This window comes from Chanodichthys erythropterus, chromosome 15 (genome assembly GCF_024489055.1).
Source record: "Chanodichthys erythropterus isolate Z2021 chromosome 15, ASM2448905v1, whole genome shotgun sequence".
In the NCBI taxonomy this organism is placed as follows: domain Eukaryota; kingdom Metazoa; phylum Chordata; class Actinopteri; order Cypriniformes; family Xenocyprididae; genus Chanodichthys; species Chanodichthys erythropterus.
This window is the reverse complement of record NC_090235.1, coordinates 6,341,365-6,360,396: the sequence shown is the minus strand read 5'-3', so window position 1 is coordinate 6,360,396 and position 19,032 is coordinate 6,341,365. Positions and strand designations below refer to the sequence as shown.

At 35.9% G+C, this 19,032-nt stretch overlaps 1 protein-coding gene across 3 annotated transcripts; it reads left to right on the top strand.

Annotated features, from left to right (window-relative positions):
• The first annotated feature begins 7,379 nt into the window (after nucleotides 1-7,379).
• Nucleotides 7,380-18,790, top strand: pbxip1a (pre-B-cell leukemia homeobox interacting protein 1a). Of its 3 annotated transcripts, none has more exons than XM_067361838.1 (11): nucleotides 7,380-7,779; nucleotides 10,444-10,535; nucleotides 10,627-10,711; nucleotides 10,998-11,074; nucleotides 11,385-12,006; nucleotides 13,976-14,209; nucleotides 14,441-14,464; nucleotides 15,531-15,562; nucleotides 15,671-15,733; nucleotides 15,921-16,098; nucleotides 16,688-18,790. In XM_067361838.1, the coding sequence occupies exons 2-11, from the start codon at nucleotides 10,470-10,472 to the stop codon at nucleotides 17,623-17,625; spliced, it is 2,319 nt and encodes a 772-aa protein (XP_067217939.1). In that variant the 5' UTR covers nucleotides 7,380-7,779; nucleotides 10,444-10,469; the 3' UTR covers nucleotides 17,626-18,790. The 3 variants fall into 3 exon arrangements, with proteins under 3 accessions (XP_067217939.1, XP_067217938.1, XP_067217940.1); XM_067361837.1 differs by having other exon boundaries at nucleotides 7,381-7,779; nucleotides 10,998-11,092; nucleotides 16,688-18,788; XM_067361839.1 differs by lacking the exon at nucleotides 14,441-14,464 and having other exon boundaries at nucleotides 7,383-7,779; nucleotides 10,998-11,092; nucleotides 16,688-18,788.
• Nucleotides 18,791-19,032: the final 242 nt, after the last annotated feature.

Sequence of the window (19,032 nt, the reverse complement as noted above, 5' to 3'; positions counted from 1 at the left end):
TTGTATTGCATCTGGTTACAGTAACAAAAGGTACCACAATAATACTATGGTTTTTGCCTGCTGGTTTATCCATCTTTCATGGTGGTTCCATTGTATTTTTATAGTATTTTGGAGTATAAAATGATAATTGACGAATAAGGTTATTAAGGTTCATTATTAAGTGTTAACAACATTAGATTATGTGGATTTTATAATCAATTAACACTGCATTTGTCATTTTTTACAAGATCAAAATCAAGAACAAAATTTTGGTTTTACCGAATGACACTTTTGGTTATACCAGATGATAATATTTTCAAACAATGCTAACATGCTGATATCTAGCTAACTAGCAAAAGGACAATCAAACACTTTATATATAGTACAAGTTTTTAAAATATTACAACAACTTCAATGTTTTATAGCGGTTGTACCGAATGACCTGTTATGTTTCATGAATTTTTCAAATAGCTAAGAGAGAGTTAGTTACTTTCCTTCACGGCCATGTGGTCCTTTGCAGGTGTCTGAAAGATGTCACATCCTGTCACATGAAATTGACCGCATGATTGGTCCCTTTATATTGGTTACTTCGAATGACAACAATGAAATGAATTTTTCCGGACATTGCTCTCATAACAAAGCAAACAATAACTTCTACACATAATTTTAAAGCCATTTTGCACTATGTTGATATATGATGTTATAAAATCATGCCAGAATAATATGCATACATTTATTACATTTTATATTTTAATCACAAATTAAATGGCTGTATTGGCTTTTGGACGGTTAAACCGAATGACCTTTTGACACTTCAAAATCTTTAAAATACCTTTATATGTAGCAAAATATAATTAAAACCTTTTGAATTCAATTAAAGATATCTAGTTATACTATCTTACATTCTTTGGATGCCATATCTTTGTTTTTTATTATTATTGAGGCCTTTGGACAAAAAAATGACCCATCACGTCATTGACCCACATACCGTAAAAGTGACCTATGAATTTTTCTGTCAGTTTTTGATTATGTTATTGGCTGTTAAATGACAGAACTGGCATCATGTGAATCAAAAAGTGCATTTAGTTTAATGTGATGTATATTATACATATTTATACATGTTGATGTTTTCATAAAAACACACAAAAAAAACCTTGGCTTAACTCTGATAGAGGTTTGTTACAATAGCACTCTTTGTACTTGATGTTAATTTGCACTCACCACATGTTTATGCGATCGATTAAAAATGAGTCAGTTTATTCCTTCTGCATTCTTTTTTGATCCTCTGTTTAAGCCAGTGAGTGTGTTACCATTTTTTACTTTAATTCCTCTTGGAGCAGTACTGATGATAATTAGTGTTGAGCTAAAGTCTCAAGGGTGATCATATGTCTACCATCTCCTTCTGCATGGTTTATAACAAGCTGGTCTTTGCTGTCAAATTAGTAAGATTGAAATATAAAGCTGGCAAGAGCTCTGGAAAGTTCAATGAAAGTATGCACAAAAATGGTACAAAGCACTTGAAATGTCTGAGCTGCAGTGATTACTCATCGCTCTGTGGTTCCTCAGAGATCCAGTTGCAGGCACTGAAAAAGTTCCCTCTATAATGGCAGTATACGTTCTGCAAGTCTTATGGTCACCACATGTTAAAAGGGGCACTGCTGTCTGAAGAGGCCTGGTTGAATGTTGCTGATGCAGACACAATGCAATATATAGCGCAAAATGCTCAATACAATATAAAATGCTATTGACAATATACAGTGGACCCAAAAAGTATTTGGATACTTAAGGTACACAAATTTCATTACATTAGCAAAATATCAACCACGTGACATCTGCTCTGCAAACAAATGTTGTTAAAATTTGCTCATAATTTCATTAGTTAATTTTGCAATTAATTTCAACCAAAAGGTCCAAGGGATTTTTTTTTTTTTTTGAAGTGAAGTTAAGTGGTGTTTAGCCAAGTATGGCGTCCCATACTCACCCACCCAACCGCACAGACCCCCAGAGCAGTATGTCAGCCATTTTTGCTGCAGCACCAGGAGCGAATGGGGCTGCTCAAGGTAATGAAATTGGAAGAGAGTGCTGTTCATTCACTTCCTCCACCTACATTTCCTGACGGTACTGAGATAATCCATCTCTCTAACCATTAGGCCACAACGGCCCACACAGAATTACAAATTAAAGGGTAAGTTCACCCAAAAATGAAAATTCTGTCATTAATTACTCGCTCTCATGTCGTTCCAAATCAGCAAGGCCTTTGTTCATCTTCAGAACACACATTAAGATATTTTTGATGAAATCCAAGAGGTATATGTCAGCAATTTAACCATCAATTTCAAGGTCCAAAAAGGTAGTAAATGCTTGTAAATAATGTTAAAAAGGTTGACGTGACTGCAGCGGTTCAACCTTAATGTTATGAAGCGACGAGAATAGTTTTTGTGCCATCCAGCAGTTAGATATTTACTAATTTTTACCATTGTCAATGACAACACTGCATGTCAGTCCACTCATTTGGGCGACTGAAACTAGCGCTGCAGTACTTTCCTGATTTTCATATAGTGATAGCAATTTTTGAAACAGTGCTTAATGAAGCTTCGAAACATTTATGAATCTTTTGTTTCGAATCAGTGGTTCGGAGCTTGTTTCAAACTCGCCAAGTCACGTAATATAAGATTTTTCGAATCTTGGTTTCAAAACATTTAAAAATTTGAATGATTCACTGATGCCAATAGTCTATGTGTGGATACTGTACAAAAAGGTGAATGATATTTAATTTGTTCTAACTGATCTAGTTTGCCAAGTCCTGCCTAATAATACACCAAAACAAGCACTACATTAAAGGGTTAGTTCACCCAAAAATGAAAATTCTGTCATTTATTACTTACCCTCATGTCGTTGCACACTCGTAAGACCTTCGTTTATCTTCGGAACACAAATTATCCGATGACTCCGTGAGGCCTCCATAGGGAGCAATGACATTTCCTCCCTCAAGATCCATAAAGGTAGTAAAAACATATTTAAATCGGTTCGTGTGAGCACAGTGGTTCAATATTAGTATTATAAAGCGACTTTGGAGCTCCGAACAGCAGATTCGACACACTGATTCACTGTGCTCCGAATCTTCCTGAAGCAGTGTTTTGAAATCGGCCATCACTAAATAAGTCGTTATTTTGTTATGTTTGGCGCTCCAAAAATATTCTCGTCGCTTTATAATATTAATATTGAACCACTGTACTCACATGAACCGATTTAAATATGTTTTTAGTAATTTTATGGATTCTGAGAGAGGAAATGACATGGCTGCGTCCGAAATCGCATACTTCCCTACTATATAGTATGCGAAAAACAGTATGCGAGGCGAGTAGTATGTCCGAATTCATAGTATTCGAAAAACAGTAGGCGAGAAGTACCCGGATGACCTACTACTTCCGCCCGAATTCTGTAGTAGGCATTCGATGGACGCTGCGCTATCCCGTGATGCCACAGGAGAGGATTCTTCATATTCATATTAAAAAATGGCGGAAAGCGGCGATATGCAGCTCATTCAAGTCCTTAAGTACCTCAAGAAAAACGGTGTTTATTGTGGTTAAATTGCACTTGTTTAACATTATGTAAGTAAACGGCTGACTTATTGAAAGTTTAAACAATGTAATGAGAAGATTAAGAGTTGGCTGTAAAATGATGTTTAATCATTATTACTGACAGCACATCAAGCTAACGAACAGGTCGAGATAAGTTACATCCGCTTGCTAACACTGTTTTATTTAACGGTGACGTTCGCTGTTAAGCAGTTTAATGAGATTAGAAAACTTAACGGACAGCAACATTCAGGCGGTAGTAGTTTATAGGGCTCACAGTTTGTAGTTTTTTTAGAATATGTATATTATTATCATTGTATTTATTTGTATATATTGTATTTAATATTTAGGCTGTGTTGTGTATTTCTCTCGCCCTTTCTGTCTATCTACACATTATTTATTTATATATAATGTATTCAAGTTTGTTCATTGATTCATGTCTTTTGTTTCTCGTGTATTTTTATATGCATTCATTTTTAACAATACATTACTTAATTTCATTGCTTCAAATCAGCCTCTGTCGTGATATTCACAGATGTATTTTTATTCTGAGGTAAAATTTCCTAGCTAAATAGGTGATTATACTTTGGCATATTTAACAAGCTGTTGAAGAAAGCGTGATCTGCGAGCAGCTGACCGACGATTCCTTTAAGCTGTTGATTGAATTATTAAAAAAATAATGCATTAATATGCATTAATAAAAATAAAAAAAAAACATTGCTGATGAAAGCGAAGTAGAGCAGGCCCTTTAAATTTCCGCGCTGTTGTGACGACGCATGCAAGTGACAACATTGACATGGCGGATGTAGTACGTCCGAATTCCATTCATACTACCCATATTCATACTATATAGAACGTACTGTTTTAACGGTAGAGAAGTACGTTCAAATTCAAATGTAGTACCTACTCATGTAGTATGCGATTTCGGACGCAGCCATTGTTTCCTATGGAGGCCTCACGGAGACATCGGATTTTAACTAAAATATCTTAATTTGTGTTCCGAAGATTAACGAAGGTCTTACGGATGTGGAACGGCATGAGGGTAAGTAATAAATGACAGAATTTTCATTTTTGGGTGAACTAACCCTTTAATAATTAAAAACACACAGTTTACAGAACCTTCATATTTAATGCTATTTAGTTATTTATAGATTACATTTAATACATTACACTTTAATGAAAACATTTGCATTTTGGTTTAGGAAAGTGGTAATTATACAGATTTGGGCTGAATTTGAATTTTATTTACATTTTCTTGATCAGCAGGTTTCCCCAGCCTGTGGTGTTTGAGCGCTTTGAAATTGTGAATCATTTTGCTTTAAAGGGATAGTTCACCCAAAAATGAAAATTTGATGTTTATCTGCTTACCCCCAGGGCATCCAAGATGTAGATTACTTTTTTTCTTCAGTCGAACGCAAATTATGATTTTTAACTGCAACCGCTGCCGTCTGTCAGTCAAATAATAGCAGTGGATGGGAACTTGAACAATAAGAGTCGAAAAAACTTCCATAGACAAATCAAAATTAAAACCTGCGGCTCATGACGGCACATTGATGTACTAAGACACGAAACGATCGGTTTGTGCGAGAAACCGAACAGTATTTATATAATTTTTTACCTCTAATACACCACTATGTCCAACTTCGTTCAGCTTCCTGTTAGTGAGGTCTGATCACGCTCTGACAACGGAAGTGATCATTGAAGTATATGGGCGAGACATCACTTCCGTCAACAGAACGCGTTTTTTGACCTCACTAACAGGAAGCTGAACGAAGTTGGACATAGTGGTGTATTAGAGGTAAAAATTATATAAATAATGTTCGGTTTCTTGCACAAACCGATCGTTTCGTGTCTTAGGACATTGATGTGTCGTCACGAGCCGCAGGTTTTAATTTTGATTTGTCTAAGCAAGTTTCATTTACTGTTATAGTTGAAGTTCCCATCCACTGCTATTATTTGACTAACAGAGGGCAGCGGTTGCAGTTAAAAATCATAATTTGCGTTCGACTGAAGAAAAAAAGTCACCTACATCTTGGATGCACTGGGGGTAAGCAGATAAACATCAAATTTTCATTTTTGGGTGAACTATCCCTTTAAATCAGGGGTGTCCAAACTTGGTCCTAGAGGGCCACTGTCCTGCAGAGTTTAGCTCCAACCCCAATTAAACACACCTGGATGAACCAGCTAATCAAGGTCTAATTTGGCATATTAGAAACTTCCAGGCAGGTGTGTTGAGGCAAGTTGGAACAAAACTCTGCTCTAAATTATTCAGAGTTTCAAAAAGTTTTGTTTTTCCCATCACTCAGTATTACACCGCAGACTTGTGCTCTCTTGTTGTCTCATTTTGTATGAATGCAATTGTCACATTTTGCATCTCAGTTATCAATTGTGGACTTCAGTAATACTCTGTTGCACATTGTAGGCCTAACAGACTCTTTTTCATGCTTTCAAAGTTGGCATGAAACAGAAGTTATGATTTCCCCCCCCTTTTGTAACGTATATCCAAGTGAAATGAACAAGACTCTGTTTAAGTCTACTGCTGCATCCAAAAATCATACACTTCCCTACTATAACAGTAGGCGAAAAACAGTATGTGACAGAAGAAGAATGTCCAAAATCACAGTACTCATAAAAGAGTAAAAAAGTAGCTACCCGGATGACTTACTACTTCTGGCGACATTCTGAAGTGTGCATACAATGGACACTTTACTATCCCATGAGGCCACAGCAGAGGATTTGTGAATGGCAGTGAAGCGATGTAACTGACGCTGGAGGACACGTGATGGTGAATGAAGTATGTCCAGATTACGCTCATACTACTGTAAAGATATATGTTTTAGGTATAAAAAGAAGGTGCACTCATATTACTCTGAATGGGAGAAATTGCAATGCGAAATTTCCCACCTTCTAAATAACATACAGCTATTAAAAGCTCCATTTGCTATAGAAACAGTTGCTGAATTCAGAACCGCGGACTATATACTACTCATACTACTTTTACCATATCATTCTATGGCATAAAGAGTAAGAATAGTATGCTAGTATGCAGTTCCGAATTCAGCATGTCAGTGTTCTGAGACGTGCTTATGACTGCACATGTGCACTGGATGCTCCAGCCTAAAGAAATCTGTTTTTTGTCATGATTTGAGCATTTAAAACCAAATTTATAAGACAGTTGTTGTCATATTTCATTGGTGATTTCAAATCTGAAATTTAATAAGCTTGGTGAACAGCTTTGGAGAATTTAATGTTTTCCCATTCAGCGAGATGAATACTGTACTTGACTGAAATAGCTGCCCAAAAAGTGTTCAAGTAAAATGACTTGCCTTTATTTTAGGGATTTTAGTAAAATGCAGCCCAAGAAAAAAGTAGTAACATTTCATCAGAAAAGAGATATTGTTGCAAGAGGGAGGGAATTCAATAAAAAACTAGATTAAAAAGTTTGTAGACAAACTTTAAGTTGGCTTGAAAAAGCCTAGCCAGAAAGTTTGAAGTAGTTTTAAAATCAAGAGGGAGGGAATTCAATAAAAAATAAAATATTCCATTTAAAAAAAAAAAAAAAAAAGTTGTCTGTTTTGATGTCATGGTGACTTTAAATTATAAATAGCCTTCTGACTATACACATATATACAAATAATGTAGTTTGTTGTTCTTCCTTCCACTTTTGTATAAAGATGCCACCATTAGGCCTAGTTTCCTATATCTACTGCAGTCAGTTGTTTTGCTTTAGCTCAGTATGTGTTAATTACAAAAGAGCATGTTGAAACACAAGAGCAATGTTTATTTAGGCCAGTCCAGCTGTAGCAGACAGGCATTTGGGAAGTCCCAACAGATTTAGCTCTTGTTCTGTAGACGTGTCAGTACACTGCTGGAGGAGAACATGTCTTGTCCCTATATATAGAGAGTTCATGCATGTTGTTGGGACGGTCTTTACTTCTCCTCAAGTCAATGATAAGAGAGCACTTCACGTTTAGATTGTCACTGTCACCTGCGTTTGTCAGTCACAGCTGAAATGAGCTGTCTGTCTACGCGACACGACGCTTTATTCCCATTGGCTGTTTAGTGTTTGAGCGGATCGGTATTGGAGTCCCATTGGAGAGAAACGCAAACTCGGGATTCCCGAAGTTGCGAAGTTCGCGAGACGGATCGTGCGTGTGGAGAAATTAAACGATTACGGACGGAATAACGCGTACGCAACTCGACTGAGGCTGTTTTGAGCACGGTAAGCATTTTATACAAGAGCATCCGTGTATATAATCTGTTATGATGTCGTAAGGATCCTTATTTTATGCGGAAGAGGGTTGTCTTCATTCAGCACGGCGTGTAGTGTTGCAGAAGGCTGAATTGGCCACCGTACACAATGTAAATACGCAACCTACGCTGTGCATCACCATTATGACAGCGCGTTAACGAATCTAATATCCATCTAAACGCGATAAACAATAGGCCAGGAATGCAATGAGGCCGTCCGACCATTTTTGGTCATATTTGAGGGTGGGTTAATAGACTGCAGCAGTCTCTTGTGTATTGTTTGTGGCTTCTGTGTGTGTCTGTTGTTATGTAATTGCTGTAATCGTTGCCTTGTTGCCTGCATTGGTTCTCTCTTAATTGAATAAAATGAGATATACTGTCTGTCAATGTGGGTTATATAATAGCTACGTGTGTTTACTGATTCTTGAGGAATGCAACATGCTGAAAACGGCTAAAATATAGGTTTATGAATTATATTTTATAGAAATCTGTTCAATAATATGTTTATGCATGACATTTTCTATAAATTTGCTCATATTTTTATGTATTTGTCTGTATTTTTTTGTTGGTGAAAGATTCCTCCATTTTCTCAATTGCCTGCCTGTCACTCAGTATGTGGCAACACTGTATACAAACACAATGTGTCAAATATGTGATCTAAATATTGACATCTAGCATTCAATTGAATGAATTAACTGAGACTACAGCTTCAGATTTTCAGATACATCTACTGAATTGTCACCACTGTCAGAAAATCTTACTATGCTGACTAAATAAATAACATTTTGCATATCACACATATTAAAATAACCATTAGTAACAATTTTGTGTCAAATATTGCTTGCAACTAATAGAAAGTGAAATGAATAGAAAGTTCAAAAGAACAGTTTATTTTAAATTCTCTATAAATTTTCTCACAATTTGTGTGAGTTGACATACCATGATTGTGTAAAAACATAAAATATAAGTACAATTACTTAATGATTTTAAAAATAATTAAAGACTGTGATTTTTGTTGTCTGGCCGATTTATGTACATTATAAATGTTGCCACAAACAAATCTAACAGTGTTGTCATATATATGCAATATATAATGGTGTTTTTGTGTTAAAGTTGCAATATGTAAGATTTTTGCAGTAAAATATCCAAAAACGCGCGCATTTCGTCAGTAAAGCCGGTTCCCTGATTACCGCTAAATCGCCATCAGCTGCTTTCAAATGGAGCGGCATTTAATAGACAGAGCCGTAGTTCACTGACAAGCCACACAATATCGTGTTCATTATCGAAGGCGATTCATCTGCGATATGAATGCGATATTGCGTGGCTTGTCAGTGATCTACGGCTCTGTCTATTAAATGCCGCTCCATTTGAAAGCAGCTGATGGCGATTTAGCGGTAATCAGGAAACCGGCTTTACTGACGAAATGCCCGTGACAATCGAATGCTATATATCGCCTAGCCCTATTCCCAAATGTTTCCAACTATTTGTAAATCGTAAGAAAATTGTAATTTTAACCAAGGCTTCGGGACGTGTGAGGAGTCGCCTGTCAATTGCGTCATATCCGCGTTACCCTTGGTTTCTGGTTTTATTTTGTAAAAACCATGGAAACACCAAAGAAGCTTTAATATATTTTATGTTTTAATAGACAAGGTAACAACTGTTTTGATATATTTATAGACCGAAAACTAATTGTGGTTTTATAGCTCAACACATTTAGTCTTATTTTTTAAATCTAATTTTCTTGATTTTTTTTGCGAGTATCATGCTTTACCATGCCTCAGAGAAAAACACTATTTTGTCAAGTAGCTAACATGGCATAATCAGATGCAGCTTTATTTTTACTAACAGTAATACAGAATTTTCTCTATCAGACAATATGTTTTAAAATTAATTGCATGCCATTTATCAACACAGGCCATCCAGCATTTAATTTGATAATCTAAAAATCTTACTGCAGTGTACAACATGTGTCTCACAGCAGCCGCCAAGCGAACGCACAGAGTAACGTTATAACATTTTCAACACACTCAAATGTATCTAATATGATAAACAGAGCTGTGTTACCTCATACTCGTGACCGGAAAAGCGGAAGCGGCGACTGCGGCATAATAAAATTTCGCTGCTCCAGAACTTTTATTTCCGCTCCAGCAGCTTCGTTCAGCTCCCACAACACTGTGGTTGCATCCATGAACATGATTTCTTCCCGAGTCCTATCCCGATTGTTTCCACCGGCTGTGATGTGAAGACCACATGTCTCGAGATTCTTCGCTTAAACTTGGCATCATCAAGCTACGCCTTTGTTTTGAATAGGCCTCTAGCGACCTCTAGCAGACAGAAATCTTACATATTGCACCTTTAAGTGATTATATCTGAGTAATTTCAATCCAATCTAGCTACTTTTAAAACTAATGCAAATTTATTTGTTATTCAATGTTTTAAGAATCAGTGTGTTTCATATTTCAGCCAAAGATCAAAATGTAGTACAGTACTGTCTGCTGAGCATTGCTAGAACTGAAAACAGTGCATACTTAACAAGACAACATTAGTGTATGCTAGCACTCATTTTGCTGAATATGATGGTCTGTGCAGAACAGTGGTATTAAACTAATCTGCATGTGGTATCTTCGTTATGTAGGTGCTGTGCAGAGCCACAAGAGGGCCATGTCTGATAACAGCACCGGCAGCACCGGGTCATCCAGTAACAGCTGGACTCTTCTCTCCCCTGAGGTTTGCAAACCACATTGTCAAAATGCTTGTGTCAGTGATATTGTCTTTTTTATGAATGAATCATGTGTAGTAATGTGTGTTTTGATTTCAGGAGGCTGCCGCAGATCCTGCAGGACCAGTAGATGATGGGACGGAAAGTATTGGGGATGCACCCAGTCTTTCAGAGGAAATAGCAGGTTATAAACCCAATTGTTTGTCTTTTTAAGTAGTAGTAAATATCAGTATTTGAAGTTAAGGTTGGTGATTGGAACAGATAATATATTATTTTTTAGTTTACACAATTGTTCAAACAAAAATTGTTTTTTGTTTAAACAAAATTAATATTTTTATTCAGCAAGGACACATTAAATGAATCAAAAGTGATAGTAAAGACTTTTATATTGTTACAAAAAAATTATATTTCTATTTCAAATAGATGCTGTTCTTATGAACTTTTGTAATGTGAAACGGTGTTTATTTCAGGAAGCTCTTTGGAGGTGAGGTCACATGACCCTGACATTCCACTGGAGGAGAGCGTTTTGTCAGAGGAGGGTCACCAGGTCAGTGCATCACCACTGGTATGTACAACGTAGGATGTTCAGTTACCATTCTCTATGCATGTCTTCACAGTATTTGTTTTGCACACTTTGTTCACACTTTGCACAAACCTGACACAATTTTGACTGCCATTTTGCCATTGATGAAGTCCGATTTGTTTGTTCAGATAGTGTAGCCAATATCCATTCATGCTTGTCCCAAAAAAATCTGAAAACACTACACTAAAATAAAGGTTCTTTATTCTTGAAACTTGATGTCAAACTGACTGTCCCTTCCCAAAACATTTACAGTTGTATGTTGTCCAATATCCAGATTTGCCAGGAAACATCCCCGGATTTCTTCGAGGAAATGGCAGCATCTGGTCATGCCGATGATGAGCTTGATCCTGAGATCCATGCTCCTGTCATCCATGACACTATCACCAGTTCTCCCCCTGACAGTGACCTTCTAGGCGCTGTTCCCTTCAGCATCACTACAGAATCAGCCTTCCAGTTTTCAGAGGAGACGGTCCTTGACGAACCCACTGAAGAGGATGTAACTGATATCTTCCCCGGCCAACATGTTCCAGTCCAAGAAAGCCCCGTCCCGGTACCAGATCCCAAAATCACCTCCACTCCTGAACCATTCAGAGAAATAAGCTCCTCCCCGGATGTCTCTGACATTACCGCAGACATAAGCCCCGCCCCTAAGACCAGTGAATCTTCTGCATTCCCTGTGCTCGATATTCATGCTGATGTACATCCCACTCCTGAAACCCCGCCCCTGGCCCTGCCCTCTGAGGCTGATACAGGCTTTGGTTCCACAGCAGAAAGCCCCACCCCTGACAGCCCTTATCCAGAAACCATTGGTTCGGTTGAGACTGAGGAGGAGCCTACTTTTGAGAAAGAGGAAATAGAGCTGCCAGAGAAATTCCCGGATGTGATCAGAGAGCCAGGTATGATATTCAAAAATGTTTTTCAAAAGCTCTTTTCAGCTCTGTTTTTCCTTTCTTTTTCATGAAATTTACTTACTTATTAATAATACATATATACATATTATAAAATACTAGTATAATAGATTAATTAGTATATAAATATTTTTTTTGTTTCATAATGTGTATATATATTTATATATAAATATATACACATTATGAAACAAAAAAAAATATATATATACACACACACACATATATTATATATATATATATATATATATATATAATATAAATATAATATAATATGTGTGTGTGTGTGTGTTTGTGAAATAAAGACTATATGTATTACATATAAATATATATAGACTACATGTAAAATAATATAAATATATATATATATATATATATATATATATTCATAATGTGTATATATATACAGCTAGGGAAAAAATTAAGAGACCATTCCAAGTTCAGAAATCAATGTTAAGTGGTCTCTTAATTTTTTCCATAGCTGTGTATATATATATATATATATAAAATATAATATAATATATGTGTGTGTGTTTGTGAAATAAAGACTATATGTATTACATATAAATATATATAGACTACATGTAATGTAATATATATTTATATATATATATATATATACATACAGTACAGTCCAAAAGTTTGGAACCACTAAGATTTTTAATGTTTTTAAAAGAAGTTTCGTCTGCTCACCAAGGCTACATTTATTTAATTAAAAATACAGTAAAAACAGTAATATTGTGAAATATTATTACAATTTAAAATAACTGTTTTCTATTTTAATATATTTCACTAAGTAATTTATTCCTTTGATGCAAAGCTGAATTTTCAGCATCATTACTCCAGTCTTCAGTGTCACATGATCCTTCAGAAATCATTCTAATATGCTGATCTGCTGCTCAAGAAACATTTAATGTGTACAATTGTGCAAAATATTTGTGTACAATATTTTTTTTCAGGATTATTTGTTGAATAGAAAGTTCAAAAGAACAGTGTTTATCTGAAATCTAATCTTTTGTAATATTATAAATGTCTTTACTGCCACTTTTGATTGATTTAATGCATCCTTGCTGAATAAAAGTATTAATTTCTTTAATTTCTTTTCAAAAAAATAAAAATAAAAATTCTTACTGACCCCAAACTTTTGAACGGTAGTGTATAATGCTACAGAAGCTTTGTATTTCAGATAAATGCTGTTCTTTTGAACTTTCTTTTCATCAAGGAATCCTGAAAAAAAAAAAAAAAGTACACAACTGTTTTCAACATTGAAAATAATCATAAATGTTTATTGAGCAGCAGATCAGCATATTAGAATGATTTCTGAAGGATCATGTGACACTGAAGACTGGAGTAACGATGCTGAAAATTCAGCTTTGCATCACAGGAATAAATTACTTTGTCAAATATATTTAAATAGTACACAGTTATTTTAAATTGTAATAATATTTCACAATATTACTGTTTTTACTGTATTTTTATTTAAATAAATGTAGCCTTGGTGAGCAGACGAAACTTCTTTTAAAAACATTAAAAATCTTAGTGGTTCCAAACTTTTGGACTGTACTATATGTGTTAGTATATTTAGTTAGTATATATATATATATATATATATATATATATATATATATATATATATATATATATATATATATATATATATATATATATATATATATATATAGTATATTTAGTATAGTATATAGTGTATATATAGTATATTATTCATTTATATATTCAAAATATTTAGTTTGTAATGTTTTACTTAATTATAATTATTTAATTATCATTATTAAAGCATTATGCATTTGAATAATGAATTGTGTCGAGTTTGAGTAGATGTTAGAGAGTTTTAATGTGTTATATTTAAATGTTTAATATGTCATATTAAAATGGAGCAAAAATAGTTCAATTTATACCCACATTTACCATATTTCTCCTTATTTTCTTCTCTATCATTTAGAATCTCTTGGCGCTGAACTTCCAGCAGGCACCTCAGCAGATGATGATGGTCTGAGGTTCAGACATGTGCAACCCACCATAGTGTTGAAGCGAAGCTCCGATGAGGAGGAAGAGGAAGAAGAAGAGGAGGAGTTCAATCTGCCAGTGAGGAAAGAGGAGAAACAAAGTTTCTCTTTGAATCAGCTGATAATAGGCGCATTTGTCCTGCTCTGTGTTGGATCCTTCTTTTTCTCCAGTGAGTGTTGTGTTAAAGTAATGCAACTCTTAAGTCACACATTTAAACCACATTTTATAATTGTTCATACAAAGCGGTTAACATAGGACATCACACATAACATTGGTTGTGCATAACCACTGAGTGATTCGTATTTAGCCAATGGTTATGAATACACACCACATTATATGATAACGTAAGACCATTAAAATCCCATTTTCATTGGTTGTATTCATGTTGTTATGCCTCCAGGTTATGTGGTTGACCAATCTGATGGTAGGTTCATAGTCTGAGCTAGGTGGCAGTATATGCTTATGTTTGAGCTGTGGATAGGAGTTGCCCTCTATAGTGCTAATGGTAGAGTTTGTTCCCATAACATATTCAAACTTCAACAAATCAATTGGAAAAAAAAAAAAAAGGAACATTTACCTGAGGGCAGCCTCTATCATCAGCCTATATTATCACCCAGGATGCACTGCTTTACCAAGCAGCTTATTACACTTGCATTTTAAAGTTGAAGTGTATAATTTCTGTGCTGCTAGTGACACCTTTTGCCAAACACTCTTCAATTGCTCGGACAAACAAGTAGCTCCTCAAACGTACACTATTGTTCAGGCCACTCAAATAAACAGATCACAATTTGGTGTCACTTTTGGGAAGAAATTACACACTTTGCCTTTGTAATACTTTAGTGGCTCTCTTGCCCTGAAATGGCATAATGCTGAGATTCTGCTGATATGAAGTTTTACATAGATTGCCAGGGTTAGTAAATCAAAAGGCAATTCTTAATTAGGGTTTTGTGTAAACTGTCGAATTTGAAAACACGCACTACTGTACAAAATTTTGGGGTCGGTAACATTTTTTTTTCACGTTTTTGAAAGCAGCTTCTTCTACTCACCAAAGCTACATTTATTAAATGAAAAATACAGTAAAAACAGTTATATTGTGAAATATTATTATAATTTCAAACAACAGTTTCTATTTTAATATGTTATAAAAATGTAATTTATTCCTGTGATGGTAAAGCTGAATTTTCAGCAGCCATTACTCCAGTCTTCAGTGTCACATAATCCTTTAGAAATAGTTTTTTATCAATGTTGAAAACAATCGTGTACTGACCCCAAATTTTTGAACAGCAGTGTGTTAAAGAGAGACCTGGTTCATATATCCAGACACAACATGCCCATGAAAGACAATCTAACTCCAAAATTGTGTAACTGCTGTTGCATTAAATACACTGACTTTTATCATTTGAGTTTTTGACACTAACAGTTATATAATTCACTTCACCTTGTCTATGCAATTTTCAACAAACATTACAAATCCATTTTCTCTCCTGCAGATGATTTTGATGGTTCAGAACTAAGTGATCAGGTTGGTGCATTGCTTTACTTTGTCTTTGCTGTGCTCTTTTATTATTGGCAAGCATGTACAAGTTAATGTCACCTGTGGCGTTCTTTGATGATTTGTACCTTTTCCCAGGAACATCTTGATAAACTTGCTCAAGAAAATAAACAAATAAGCATATTGGAGGCTCAGATTGAGGTTAGTTCCCTCTCTACTCTCATAAAGTTTTCCCTCTTAATACCATGAAAGTGTTTGAGAGGGGTTTTTTTTGTATGCAAGTGCATTTTTCTACTAAGAGGGCTTAATGCACTGTCCATAGAATATACCAGGTGATTTTAAATTTTGAACTTAGGATATGTTCTTTCTTTGTCTTTTTCATGATCAGTCACAGAAACAGGAGTTGGACCGGGCTCTGAAAATGGCAACAGATATGCACAGCACTAAGAAAGGAGTGCTGGAAAATGAGAACACTAAATTGAAAGAACAACTGTCTGAACTGCCTGGTTTAAAAGACGAACTACAGACACTAAGAGCACGAGTTGCTGAGCTCACAAAGCTTACAGGTATGATGAGACAGAGTGGGAACGGCACATGCATAGTATTTGAATTGTAAAACCCAAATTAGCATATTATGAAAAGGGCTCTGATTCTACTTATAAATTTAACAGCCAAAAGACCTCTTTTACTTTACCAAGATGAGAATGAGCTTGTTAGCTATTATACTACCGTTCAAAATTCAGCAAGATAGTCCAGACCTTAAATTCTTTGAAAGTCTTTGGGATGTGCTGGAGTAGACTTTACAGAGTGTTTGACTCTTGCACTGTCAGTACAAGCTTTAGACCAAAAATTGATGGACCTCGTAATGGAAATCGCAACATTTATTTCCATTTAAAAGGTGCGCTATAACTAATTAAAGAATTAGTTCACTTTCAAATGAAAATTATTCCAAGCTTTACTCAAGCCATCCTAGGTGTATATGACTTTCTTCTTTCTGATGAACACAATCAGAGATATATTAATAAACATCCTGATGCATCCAAGCTTTATAATGGCAGCAAGCGGGATTCAACTTATGAAGAAAAAGTAAAACTCGCAGTTCAAAGTTTGCAAAGTTTTCAGTGTATTCTTCTATCTGTTTTTTCCCTCCTTCAGTTGAAGAAGATCTTCCACAACATGTTTCCGACTCTGGGTCTCCGCCTTCCACTGCTGAGTCTAGTCCAGAAGGAACTGAGAAACCCTGGGATAAGAAAGAGGAACTGAAGCGGCAGAAAGATCTTTTGGAGGAGAGCCGGAAGAGGCTGGAGGGAATGAAAAAACAGGGCTGGAACAAGCAGGGTTTGAGGGAGAGCTTGGTAGAGATGCAGAAGAGACTCTCGAAACAGGTGGACCAGCTGGGCAAGCGGGAAGACTGGAAGAGGAAACACCAGGAGCACAAAGGAGAAAAGAAGGAATGGGGCAGAAAGAAAGAACATGACAGTCGCTGGAAGAAGGAAGAAGCGGGGAGTGGGAAAGAGTGGAAGCATGGTAAGGACAAAAGAAAGGACCATCTCAAGAAGTACAAAGAAGAGTGGGACCACAAGAAGAATGAGAGAAGGCAGGAGAGGGAAAAAAGACAGAAGGAAAGACCTTGGGAAGCCAAACCTTCCAAGCATCATCAACACCATCACCACCATCACCACAAGGAGCAGGTAGACTTCTGGAAACACCAAGAGGAGAAGCTCAGGAGAAACCGACATCCTGCCGACGGCTGCCATGGCGTATCCAACTGCGCTGACGCCGAGGGGCTTGTTCCCGTGAAGCTTGTAGAGTTTCAGGACCTTCTTGAGATCTACCTAAGCAAACTAGAGGGAGTTCCTCAGGAAAGCAAGGAGTCTCTCAGCCGCCTCACTGCCCAGTTCTTCAGCGGCGGCGTTTTCGCTCACGACAGAATGCTCTTCAGCGAGTTTGCTGAGGACGTCGCGGATATCCTGGAAGACCTGGCAGATGGTTTAGAAGATAAGCAGCATGAGAATGACAGCGATTCCCTTGAAGATGAGATGGAGGAGTTCGAGAAAGAGGCACTGTTAAAGTTCGCCGCCCCTTTGGCGTAATTGGTGCTGCCCAACCCCAGAAACTCGGTTTGAACGAATGGAAAAAACACTAAGTGAATGAAAACAAAAAGAAACAATCTTAGCTGTTACTTTCCCCGGTCTTTACGGACTGTAGATGTAGTTTAATGCATTGTGTGTGAGGAGTTTCTCCCTTTGGAGTCTTGTCATTAGTGAAGTCCCACCTGTGCGTTGGGTGTTTTGTTGTAAGCTACCTCCGTTAGTCTTGTTCTTCAACGCCAAACCCTTTGACTCTTGCTTGCTGTGTAAAGAATCTTAAGCATTAAGTGTTGGCACATGAATGAAAGTGCTTTACTTGATAGATCAATCACCAAGTACATATGGAGTTGTGAACGAAATTAACACTAAACTGGGAAAGTGCAATGAGATTGGAAATGAATGTCCCTTTTTAGTTACCTGAGCCCCTAGAATTTACTTAAAAACAGGTATTTAGTTATTTAGGATCTTTTAATTTTTGTTTTTAATTATTAAAATCCTGGTTTCTTCACACCTACCCCTGATTTTGCTTACTAAGCTCGAGTCAAACTGGTTTCTTTTTAAGTTTTGTTTTCGCCAGAGGATTTAGAGGTCATTGTAAGCTTTTGGTTTTTCGGTTTCTACCCCAACTCAAGTTCTGCTCACACTTAATGTAAATGATAAAACAAAAATCTTTGAATGTTTTTTCCCTTCTTCTTTGAATTTGATATGTTAGCTTATGTGCCTTTACTAGTGAGCAAAGAATGCTGGTACTGAATGGTCAGCCCAAAACCACACTAATGAAATGGAAACAGAGTTTCAATAATGGATTTGTTTGCACTGTGGTGATGTGGACATTTATTTATATCCTCTTTCTAACTTAGGAAAACAGCCATTGTAATGAATCATCAAGATCATTTGATTATAGCTGTTATTGTTTTGTTGCACTCTTCTGGGATGAATACCATATAATTTCATGCCTTTTCTTCTCCAATTTGTAAATATGAAAGAAAAAAAAAAGTTATTTAATGGAACTGATAATTTAAGGTAAGTTATCATATGGCACAGTGATATTTAATATGAAAGAACATTTAGTACCATTTAAAAGGAAAGGTAATACAAGACCAAATGTCACAATGTATCAATATAAACAATTTTTGATGATTATTAAAATGATGTTCCATTGCCATGAGGATTCTTCTTTATTGAGGGATTGCATTGTTCATTTTATTGCTTATTTACAACTGACAAATCAGAAATAGGTGATTCCTCAAGGATTTCTGGTCTCATTTGTATTTTTACCTTTAAAAACCAAAATTTAAACTTAACTTTAAAATGATTAAATTCACCTTTTTCGTTTAATATTCTGCATACATGCACATTCAGTTTTGACCTCTAAAACTGATCTGTAGGAGACGTATTAATGAGGTCTTT